This window comes from Fonticula alba (genome assembly GCF_000388065.1).
Source record: "Fonticula alba strain ATCC 38817 unplaced genomic scaffold supercont2.3, whole genome shotgun sequence".
NCBI classification, from domain to species: Eukaryota; order Rotosphaerida; family Fonticulaceae; genus Fonticula; species Fonticula alba.
The window spans coordinates 3,113,304-3,124,751 of record NW_009242973.1 but is presented as its reverse complement, the minus strand read 5'-3'; the positions used below and the strand labels follow the sequence as shown (position 1 = coordinate 3,124,751).

The 11,448-nt window shown below is 68.6% G+C and overlaps 2 protein-coding genes across 2 annotated transcripts in view; both read left to right on the top strand.

Annotated features, from left to right (window-relative positions):
• Nucleotides 1–59: 59 nt before the first annotated feature.
• Nucleotides 60–5,797, top strand: H696_02446 (hypothetical protein; the record flags this gene model as incomplete). The annotated part of the gene is made up of 5 exons (XM_009496350.1): nucleotides 60–331; nucleotides 470–1,033; nucleotides 1,173–1,965; nucleotides 2,380–5,029; nucleotides 5,277–5,797. The coding sequence occupies 5 exons, from the start codon at nucleotides 60–62 to the stop codon at nucleotides 5,795–5,797; spliced, it is 4,800 nt and encodes a 1,599-aa protein (XP_009494625.1).
• A 4,621-nt stretch (nucleotides 5,798–10,418) lies between these two features.
• The window catches only part of H696_02445 (hypothetical protein), a 1,794-nt gene continuing 764 nt past the window's right edge, over nucleotides 10,419–11,448 (top strand). Inside the window, exons 1-3 of the mRNA XM_009496349.1 lie at nucleotides 10,419–10,789; nucleotides 10,959–11,072; nucleotides 11,306–11,397. Coding sequence (XP_009494624.1) covers nucleotides 10,499–10,789; nucleotides 10,959–11,072; nucleotides 11,306–11,397 — 497 coding nt within the window. The 5' untranslated portion in view covers nucleotides 10,419–10,498. The remainder of the gene's footprint in view (nucleotides 10,790–10,958; nucleotides 11,073–11,305; nucleotides 11,398–11,448) is intronic.

Genomic DNA, 11,448 nt, shown 5'->3' with positions numbered 1-11,448 from the left:
CCCCCCCCCGCTCCTCTCGCGCGCGCGACCCTGCCCCCCATCGTGCATTGCGCCGAGGCATGACCGATCCCTCGTCCGGTTCTGCGTCAGCTCGAGACCAGCCAACTGGCCAGGGCGGTCACCACAGCAGCAGCAGCAGCAGTAGCAGCAGCACCATCGGCGGCAGCGGCAACAGCCCCCTCCCTTCATCGATAGGCAGCCATCCCCCGTCCTACGGCGGTGGGCACCACGGCGGCCGGATTTCTTCCTCCGGCGGCGGCGGCGGTCCCGGGCACCCGAGCCCCCCGCATCCGCAGATCCATCACGCTCTCCCCCCCGGTGTCGGCCATTCGTACGCGCGCCCCTCTTCGCGTCCTCCTGCCGTTGCTACCGCCGCCACCGCCGCCACCGTCCCCACCGCCGCCACCGCCGCCACCGCCACCCGGCCTCGGTCCCTGACACCCGCCCCCCCGGCTCGGCGGCCGCCCAGTCATCATCTCGGAGTTCACCACTCCTCCGCTTCCCCCATGCCCCACGTTGCCCCTTCCGCTGCCTCGCTGCCGCCGTCTGGCCCCGGTGGCTTTGGGTCCTCTCTGCCTGCCTCTGGTGGACCCAACTCCGGGCCCTCTGGCGGCCGTTCCGGCGGATCTGGCGGGTCATCCTCAAATCAGCGCCGTGGCCGTCGTGGCCGCCGCACCGATGACACCCATGCCACCTCCTCATCGGGGTCTTCATTGACTTCCGCGGCCCCTGGCGGCAGCGGTCCCGGTGGCGGCGGGGGTCATGGCGGTGGCAATGCCAGCGGCCATGGCGGTGCTGGCCACCCCGGCCTCGGGCCCGGTGGTAATGCCGTCGGGGCCGGCGCAAACAACGGTGGTCCTCATGCGCACATGTCCTTCGCCCCAACCCGCGGGGCCGATGCCTTCCCCGGCAGTTACTTCCACTCTTCCCCTGCTGGCCCCAATCCCGAGCAGGATCTCCTCCCTCACGCCTCTTCCAGTATGCCCCCGCCACCGGCCTCCTCCGGTCCCAGTGGCAATGCCCGCACCTACAAGTGCGTTTGCGTCTCCCTGCCCCTTCTCTGCCTCCTTCGGTCTCTCTCTCTCTCTCTCTCTCCCTCTCCCTCTCCCTCTCTCTTCCCTCTCAGCATTCCCGATCCTCACACCTTCCCCCTGCCCCTCCCCCGCTTCCAGCAACAATCCCCGACCCGCTCGGCACTGGCTTCATCCGCTGGATGATTGGAGCAACAACCCCGATGCCTTTGTCGTGCATGTGAAGAATCTCCCGCACGATGTCACCGACCAAGACGTCGGGGACTTCTTTTCCAAATACGGCAAGGTCAAGTATGCGACATACGTCCGGGACAAGAACGGCGGCTCGCGCGGCTACGGCTTCATCGTCTATGAGCATGCCGAAAGCCTGGAGCTGGCCGTTCGCAATAACGGCGTGTCCCTGCGGAATCGCGAACTCCAAATCGAGCGTGCCCAGCGCTCCTTCGAGGTCAATTACACCACCAACAAGTACCCCTACTACCCGCGCGGGACACCGGAGTTCCTGGCCCAGCGATCGGAGAAGGCTCGCGACCGGGCTGCCATGCGCGCCGGCACCGGTCGTGATCGTGACCTCAGCCCCGGTCGCGCGGCCATTGCCTACCCCCCGGATCCGATGAACCCGGAGGACGAGTACTCGGCTGCCGGGCTCAACATCGCCCACTTGGGCATCCACGGCGGTGGGCCTGGCGGTCACCGCGGTGGCAGTGGCGGCGGCGGCGGCGGCGGCGGCGGCGGCGGCGGCGGCGGTAGCGGCGGCAGTGGCAGCAACATGCGCACGGGCCCGGGCGGCCCGCTTCACCACCACCACCACCACCACCACCACCATCACCATGGCCATGGCCACGGGCCACAGGGTGGCGTGTCTCTCGGCGGTGCCGGGCACGATAATCCCGGCGTCTTCCCCGTAACATCGGGCAAGTCCTCCGCCGGAAAGGTGCGTCTCGCGTCTCCACCCGGTCCGCCCTCGGGGCCTGGCTGGCTCTCCTTCTCCTCCATCCCCCCTGCCTCCCCCCCCCCCCCGCGGCCCTGGCCAGCCCGACCGGCCAGCGGGCCACCTCGTCCATCCTCCTCGGGTATCACATCCTGTCGACAACCCTTCGCGGGAAGTTGGCCCTGCCATACAACTTCCCGGACTGCCTCGGCTCCATGGCGGGGGCGGGGGGGACAGCTGGGTCGAGGCGCCGAGACCTCCTCCGCGCGAACAGGCAAACCCACAGCGCCCCATGGCACACCCCCCCCGGTCCCCTCTCTTGGCCATCCTTCTGGCAATGATCCTGACCCTCCTCCCTTTTCCCCTTCGTTCCCCATCCCTCCGGTCTCTTCTGCCTCGCTTCGACCGCCACACCAGCTTGGGCTCGATTCGTCGTACATCTCGCGCGGTCGATCTGGTTCTCTCGGTGCCCCGGCGCACCTTTCCCCGGGGGGCGATGGCAGCGGCTTCCCCAGCCGGCGCCCCAGCCACTCGTCTTTGAATGCCACCCCGAACAGCGGGACTACCACTCCCCCGGCCGCCGGTCACCACCTGCCCACCACCACCACCACCGCCGCCGCCGCCACCACCACCGGCAAGTCTCACGGCGGCCCCACCGGCCCAGGGGGGGTCTCCTCGCCGACTCTTTCCGGCCGGCACATGCCCCCCTCGGTGGCCGATGGCCCTGGTGGCGATGTGTCGATCTTGTCGCCGTCGAACCTGCCGAGCGGCGGGACCATCGCCGGCCCGGGGCATCCGTCACCGAGCGCTGGTCCGGCGGCCGGCGGTGGCAGCATCCGCGCCCCCCTGGCCCGGCCACCTGCTCCTGTCACCGGTGCCGCATCGTTGTCGTCGTCGTCGTCGTCGTCGGCCGGGGGCGCTCCGTCCTCCACGCACCGGCTTCCCCCGCCGGCCGGCCCCTCGACCGGGCCCGTCCGTGCTCCGCGGCCAGCCTTCCCCACGGTGGCCGCCGGTGGTCCGGTTGGCATGGTTTCCCCGGCCCAGCTGGTGGCCGCCCCCTCGCAGCTTGCCCAACCGATCCCGCCATCGGCCGGTGATGCGCTCGCTGTTCCTGTCCCTGGTGCCACCCCGCGCCCCCGGCCCCCGGCAGGCATTGGTCGGTCGGCAGCCGCGGCGGCCGCGGCCGCTGCCGTTGCCGCAGCCTCCGCCCCGACGGCCCCCTCCCCTTCAGTAATGGCAGTGCCTTCCCCCTCGTCCTCGTCTCCCTCGCCGCCGGCAGCGGTGCCCGCCGTCACTGCTGCGGTGGCTGGCTCTTCGGCTTCGGCTTCCACTTCTGCCTCTGCCTCCGCCTCCGCCTCCGCCTCCGCCTCCGCCTCCGCCTCCGCCTCTTCCTCCTCGTCCTCTATCGGGGGCTCCCCGTCGGCGGCCTCTCCCGGTGGCTTGGCAGCCGTGGCCACCGCCTCCATTGAGCATGGTATTCCCCCACTGCCGGTCAGTTCCACCGGCAGCGGCAACACCACCCCCCCGACGGTTGTCGGTGTGGCAGCCGGGTCCGATGCCTCGGCCGGGTCTTCTGCCGGCAGCGGCAGCGGCAGCGGCAGCGGCGGGCCTTCCTCCCTGTCGAGCCCTTCTTCCGGGCTGAACTTCGGTGCGGTCGGCTCGCGCGTGGCCTCGGGCCCGGTGGCTGGCCCGGGTGTCGCGTCCACCGGAGGAGTGGTGTCCCCCTCGGGGGCTTCCGGCCCCGGGAGCGGGACCTCCCCGGCTACCGGCGCCGGTCCGGGCAGTGGAGCCGCCTTCCCTGGGCCCATTGGCAGTGTGGGGGCATTTGTCACCTCCGGCGGTGGGTCACTCAATTTCGGCCCCGGAGCCGGGGCCCTCCACCCGGGGCTGGACTCCTATGCTCATCACCATTCTCACCATCAGCTGCATTCGCACCATCTGCACTCGCACCATGGGCACCATATGATGCACGCTGCTCCGGGCTCCGGAGCGGGGCCCGGTGCCACTGCCGGCCACCGGCCCGGCGATGCCGGGTCCGCACTGCTCAATGGCGGTCTCCTGCGCCCGGGAGCCGGGGCCCTTTCGGCTTCGGCCTTCTCCCTGGCCGGGCCGTCGCTCCTGCAGCCCTATGTGTCGTCGCTTGGACTCGGTCCGGCCGGGGCACCGGCCGTGCCTGGCGCCCCAGCAGCGGCTCCCGGCCCCGGCGCCGGGGGCCCCACCTCGCCGCCCACTTCGCCGAAGCACCCGCTGGCGGCTTCGGCGGCCGTCGGGACCGGGATCTCCCCGCCCGGCAAGGTCGCCGACCCGGCGGCCCCTGGTGTGGCCATCGTCCCGGGAGGGGGCGCCCCCTCGAGTGGACCCGCCGGTGTTCCCCCGTCCTCGGTGGTGGCTCCCGGCGGCACGACCGCCAGCACCGGCGGTGGCACCTTCAATCCCTTCGAGTCCTACCCGATGGGTGGCCTGTTGCTGAGTGACTTCCTGGGTCCCGGGGCCGGCCCCGGGACCGGCCCCGGAGGGGCCCTATCCTTCTCGGCGGCCATGAAGCAGCATGGCGGCTTTGTCCCCTTCGGCGGGGCCTCCTCCTTGCACACGCCTGTCCATTTGCTGAGTAGCGCGGCGACCGGCGCCTCTGCCGGGGCCGGGGCCTCCTCGCTGAGTGTCTCCTCTGCCGCGGCGGTGGCCGCCTCCTTCTTGGATGACGCGGACAATGACCTGTCGCTGTTGGCCGCGGCGGCAGCCGAGGCGGGCGGTGTCTCGCCACCCGCCGGCGGCGATCAGCCCGCCGTCTCGCCGGATGCCTTGCTGGTTCCGCACTCGCTGTCGAGTGACACCCTGGCCGAGCCGACCGGCTCCGGGCCCGGGGTCCCCTCCGGTGGTCCTCCCGGATCTGGGCTTTTCATTCCCTCCCGTAGTGACCTGTCTCCCTTTTCGGCGGGCCCGGGCCCCAGCGGCGCCGGCATCTCCCTGCACCATGCCCATCCCTTTTCCTCGCACGGTGGTGCCCATGACTTCCGCAACCCCTCGGCCCTGACAATCGGCGGGCTGCTGGATTCCACTGCCGGTGCTGGTGCGTCTTCCCACCGATTGCCGATCCCCCGCCGATTATTCCACCATTCGGCTCTGCTCTCGCTCTCTCGCTCCCTCCATCTCTCGCTCCCTCCATCTCTCGCTCCCTCCATTTCTCCCTCCCCCCATCTCTCCCTCCCTCCATCTCTCTCTCTCTCTCTCTCTCTCTCTCTCGCTCGCTCTTCCCCTTCCATCCTAAACTAATTGCGTCGGCGAATTCTCCCTCACACGTGCCGGTTTTCCCCTAGGTCCTTCCCATTTTGCTGGCCATGCCCTCGGCACGCCGAGCTCGTTGCTGTATCACCCGGCCAGCTCGGCCGCCCTTCCCGGCCATCACCACCCGTCGGTTTCCCTTCTCGGGGCCACTGGCCATCATCACCACCAGCTGGGCAGCCTCGGGCTTGGAGCCGCCGCCGCCGCCGCCGCCGCCGCCGCCGCCACCGGTGCCCTGCCGAACGGCCCTTCCTCGGGACACTTTTATGATATGGAGCTCGGACGCAACAGCGCCCTGATCACTGCCGAGACGGCTGGTCCCTCCCCGGATTCGGCCTCCTCGTCGCTGTCCCTGCCGGCCTCGGCTCCGGGGTCCTCCTCGGGTACGCCGCGCCTGGCCACCCTTGAGCACCATGCCGCCGGAGCGCCGACCGGTGCCACCGGGGTGGCTCCCCTGCTGAAGCAGCATCCTGGCGCCGCTGGATCTGGCACCGTGTCGCCGACCGACCCGGCAAGCGCCCAGGACCCCACCGCGGAGACCACTACCTCCGGCTAAGGAAAGGTCATCTGCTCGGCGTTATTCGTCCCTTCCTCCTCTCCTTCTCCCTCCTACCTTCCCTTCTCCTCCATTGCTGTCCTATGTGTTTGTCGTTGAGGCATCCTCCGCTGCGCGAGGAGACAGGCGCCTGAGGAAACGCGCAGGGGGGGGAGGGGACGGGGCTGGGGCCAGGGCCGGATTTGCGGTGGGGCCCACATTTGCCGGGTCTATTCACCGACATTTGTGTTCCCTCTTCTGCCGTTTATCTCCCTCTCCCCCCTCCCTCCCCCCTCCCCCCTCCCCCGCGCATCCCCCTTTCCTGTTCTCCTGCTCTCCCCTCCAGCCGACGGATGCATTGTTGTCCTTCGTTGTTCCTCCAGCCACCTTCCACGCTCCGCGCTTCTCCTGCTCCCTTGACGCCATGCCCGTTCTTTGTCGTTCAGCAGGAGGAGGAGCGTCCACACAAAAGCATACTGCCGCGTTCTGCGCCCTTGGGAGACAGCATCCACTCCACACCCGTTCCACCCCTCCCCCCTCCTCGTCTCCCCCTCCCTCGCCGTACCCCTCCATGTTCATCTTGTCCTTGAGCTGCTATCGACGCGCACACCCACACTTGTACACGCGCGCGCGTGCACATGTGCCCACCCCGTCCCTCGTGTTCTCGTCGTCTCCTCCCTTGTTACCCGCCCTGTCGATGGCGCGCGATGCGACGGCGTGCTTCCTGCTCCTTTTCTCCCCTCTTCCTCATGTGGGTGCCGGGGAGAATGGCCTCCCAGGCGACAATATGGCCAACCTGGCAGGGGGGGAGTGCATCACTTCCTGGGGTGCCTTTTTTGTTTGCCGCACGTGCTGCCATCCTGTCCTTGCCCATCACCTCCACCCCTCTCCTTCCTCGTGAGACACAACCGGGGGGGTGTCCCCATGCGTGCCGCGTGCCGCGTGCCATGCTGATCCACGCGTCCCTGTCCCTTCTGTCCTTCCTTCGTCTATCCATGTCCTTGCCTGCTCCTCGTCCTTCTTCTCCCTCCCTCCCCTCTGTCCTCCGCGTCCTGGCGAATCTGTCTCCCTGCCTGCCGTGCCTGCGCGCGCGCAGTACTCAAAATGCTTTTCGAAAAAAATATGAGAAGTCGCTTTCATACATGTGTGTGTGTGTGTCTGTGTGTGCGTGTTCCTCGATTGGTGATGGGTGGTATGTTGTCCGTGGGAGGGGGAGCCTTCCGCGGAGGCCGAGCTCGGCCCTTTTTTCGGATGGCCGCGAACATTGTTCCCGGGCCCTGCAAGGAGCCTGCCCTGTGCTTTGTGCGGCGCAATCGGCAACCGGATCCTTTCGACCTGGGCCGGCCGTTTTCTCCACCACCGGACGCGGCCCCCGGCCTGTCCGTGTTGTCACTCGGGGAAGCGAACATCGGGGGGAAGGACGGGCCGGGGGTCCCCGGCCGCCGGAGGCCCTTGGCCAACCGCCTTTGCCGGAAAATTGTTGTCTACCTTCCGAAAGGGGAGATGCCTGGCGAAAATCATGCGGAAAAGAAAAGCCCGAAGTGCCAATTATTTTGCCCCCGTCCGTCGACACATTTGGCCCCCTTTCTCCCACAAAAGTCCTAAATGGTGTTCCATTTGAAATTCGTCCCCATTCGATTCTGCTCTCCCGCCATATTCCCCGGGCCGGGGGGGGGGGGCGCAAGGGCCGAGCTGGGGCTCTCACCCCGAGCCGGGGGGGGGGGGGCGTGCATATCGGCACCTAAAGAAAGGAGCCCAACAAAGAGGGCAAGGCAAAAGACCCCCAGCCGGGTCAGCGCCCACCTCGCTCCCGGAGGTTCTTCTTGTCAAAAGGGCCCGCGGTCTGCCATCTCTCTCGGGTTGCATGTTGACGGAGGTGTGTCTCTCCTGGATGAGGGCCGGGCTTCGGGCGTCGGGCCGTGTGTTTCGTGCTTTCCGGGCCTCGCCCGTGCGGGTCCCGTGGGAGATGACCAACGGGCGAGGCGCCGGCTCCGTGTCTCTGCCCGTGCTAGGTCGAAGGGGCGGCGATGGCGACCGCGGCGGTTCCGGCCGGCGCCCTGGGCCCGGAGCGTCCTCCGGGCTCGGAGCCGGCGGCCGTTCTGGTGGGGCCTTTCTCACGGGCGTCGCGTCGTGTACGACATTCCCCCCTCCCCCCCGCGCCCCCTTGTAGCCGGGCCCTCTGGGTGCTCGGCAACCCGTTGGGGCTGCGCCAGCTGCCAGGCCGGCCGATTGAATGGTCTAGCATGCGAGCCATCCAGCCGCCGGGCCCTTTTTGTTATTGGTTAGGCGCCACACCGGCTGCAGTTCCCGCGGAGCCGGACGCCGTAGCAAGATGCAGAGGGTCGGCCTTTGCTGCTTCGGTCCCGAGGTCGGGCAGTGCCGGCACCAAGGGGGCGGGAGGTTCGGGTGCGCGAAAGCGCGAGCACCCTCGGGCACGCAATGTGAGCCGGTGTCCGACCTTTCTCAGGAATGCTCACCGACCTGCTCTCTAACGGTGGGGGGGCCGGGGAGGGGCGTCCACCCGGCTCGGTCCCTGCAGCCCTGCCTCCCGGCCGCTCGGGAGGTGGGGGGAACAAGGGGGCGCGACGCACGGCCCCGGCCGCCGCCACCGCCACCGGCGGCGGACGATCGCGTCGCGGTTCCATGCATGCTTGCCGTGCCCTTCCCCCCCCCCCCCCCCCCCGGCCCGGCGCCCCGAGGGGAACACACCGGGAACAGTGGTCGTGTCTGGGCGGTGGCTCTCCAGCCCCCTTGGGGGGGGCACCGCGGCCGTTTGTTCCTTGGACGGACTGCCGTTGGCGCTGTCCGGTCGCCGCTCGAGGCATTTCCAGGCCAGCGGCCCCCGGCGTTGGTGCGTGTTTGCTGGAGCCTCGTCGGTGCGGGGGCTTCCGTGCGCATGCCCTTTCCAGCTAGGACGGACTTTCCCCCGGGCGCGGGCTGCCCCCTGTGCCGCGTCGTGCCCGCGCCCGCGCCCCTGCCCCCTGTTCCCTTCCTTCAGACGGCCCCTCAAGCTGCCTCGGGCGGGGGGGACAGAGGATGGGAGAATGCTTGGTGCTTGTCGCCCGTGCTGGACCGGTGTCAGTTTTCCCCGGCCTCGGCCTTTTGACGGCCCTCCCTCTTGCCGGGCTTCTGCCGGGGGCGGGGGGGGGGGGGGGGGGGTAGCGTGTTTAGTGCAGGGGCTCGGCCCGCCCTCGTCCGCCTGCCTGACATCCTTCCTCGTACACGCCGATACGTGCGCACCCAATCACACGCGCATTTCGACCAGCCTGAGCTCGAGGCTTGTGTCGGGAGCCGGGCGCGCCCTCCTGCCCCTGTCTCGCGCCGGGGACCTTGTGCCGGGGCTGTGTCTCGGCTTTTTTCTCTCGACTCCGGGTCTTTGTACACTTCACTTTGCCCCTCGGAGTGGTTGCTTCCCCGGCTCCCGTGTGTGTGTGTGTGTGTGTGTGTGTGTGTGTATGTGTGCGTGTATGTGTGCGTGTTTGTGTCTAAGTGCGGGCCTCTGGCTCCCTCCCCGGAGCTGTGTGTGTGTGTGTGTGAGCGTGTTAGTTCCCGCTCATTCCGACTTGCCAAGGGGCGGGGTGACCCCACCCACCCCCAGGGGGTGGGTGGATGAATGCCACGGCTGCAGGTGCCCGGTTCGCGGTGTCCCCCCCGCCCCCGGCTGAGGGGCAGCGTCTGCCCGGGAAATAAATGATGTCAGGGGTCCTAGTCCCCAGGGCTGCCCCGGGGTGGGGGCGCGTAGGACTCGCGACCTGTGCCCCCGCCCCCCCCCCCCCCCCTGCGCGTTCCTGGTGCCTTTGCCTTTGTCTTTGCCCCCTGCCCCCCGCCCGGCGGCTGTCCCCCCGTCCCTCATGAGTGATGCTGCGCCGGGCGGCTCGGCGGCGTCGAGGTCGAGAACTGTCTGGAGCGCTGGGCTCTGCCCAATTGAAACATCAAGGCCGGTTGTGGCAGGGGCACGGCCCGGCTCTTCAGGGGAGGCCCGCCCAGGCCAGAGGCGCGGGGGGGGGGGGGGGAGTCCGGCACCGGAGACGGGGTGCGGGGAGTTCTCACCCGTACCCCAGGGTGCGCGGGCGGGGGCCGGCAGGAGGCCCGCACCTGGCTGCTTGGTGGCCGGCTTCTCATCCCGTCTCGGCCGGCCGGCCGTACGGGGGCCGTCTCCCTCTCGCCGGTGCTTAGCGGGGACACTTTTCCGCCCCTCCCCTCCGGGCCGGAGTGCCAGCATTCCTCACCAGCAGAAGATAGTTCTTGTTTTGTAAGTACTCTCTCCCCCCTCATCCCCCCCCTCCGCCCTCTCTCTCTCTCCCTCTCTCTCTCTCTCTCAGCCCTCCTCCCCTCCCGTTAGCCACTCTGTCTTTCTTTCCCTGTTGCCCTCTCTCTCTCTCTGCCCCCCTCTCTTCCTCCACGGTGTGCCTGCTTGGCGGGGTCCTCCCGTCCATCCGATGACTCCCCTCTCCCACGCGCCATCCGCCTTGGCGGCCTGCCGCTGCGCCCGTGTCACATCTCCTTCTCCCCCTGCACTCTTCCTGCGCTTGCTGGCATGCCCGCCACCACAACTTCCGATGACCCCTTCCTCCGCCCCTCGCCGGTCCCCCTGCTGACCTTCCACCCCCTCTCCTCCTCCTCCTCCTCCTCCTCCACATAGCTCCCTATCATCTCTCCTCTCCCTTTCCCCCTTCGCCCGCCGCTGGCTGTCCCCCTCCCCCCCCCACCCCCAGTAGCACCATGTCCAAACCCTCTTTCCTCGTTCTCGGCGGTGTCGGCTTCATCGGCCGCAACTTCGTCACCCACCTCGTGGAGAATGACCTTGCCTCGGAGATCCGCGTCGTGGACAAGGCCCTCCCCGCCACTTCCTTCATGAACGCTCGCCACAAGGCCGCCTTCGAGAAGGTCGAGTTCAAGCAGGCCAACCTGTCGGTCCCGGCCTCCATCACCGCCTCCTTCGACAAGGAGGGCGGCGACTTCGACTATGTCATCAACCTGGCCGGCGAGACCAAGTACTCCCAGAGCGAGGCCGTGCGTCGGATGGTCATCCACTTCACCTTTCATGGCCTCAGAGGGGAGGATTTCCCCCTGCCCACACCTGCTTGTCGACTCACTCCCTGCCCTTCTGCTTTGTTTGCCCCTTTACCGGCCTTTGCCTGGGTATCCCCCCCCCCTCCCTCTCTCTTGGCCCATTCGCCAGATCTACGAGGAGCGTGTCTTCAACCTGACCGTCAACTGCGCCAAGGAGGCCGCTGCCCGCAAGGTCAAGAAGTTCATCGATGTTTCCACCGCCCAGGTGTACGACGCCGGCAAGGTGCGTCCCAGGGCCATCCCTCCGCCCTCCTGCCTGTCCTCTCTCCCCCCCCCCCTGCCTCCTGCCTCCTCTCTCCCAGGGACGAGGGGCCTGCCTTTGCATCTTTCGCTCCTCGTCACATTCCCCCCCTCCCCCCCCCCCCCCTGTGACCCTGAGCACGCTAGCTCCTTCACCCCCTTGCCGGCCGTGTATCTGACCCGTGCCTCGTCCATGTGCTCCCTCCTCGCATGCAGTCTCCTTCCGATGAGAATGGCAAGATCAAGCCCTGGACTGCCATTGCCTCCTACAAGTACAAGGCCGAGCAGGCCATCAAGCAGATCCCCGGGTATGTACTTCTGTCCCTTTCTCTCACTTGGCCATCGGCTCCCGCCCCCTC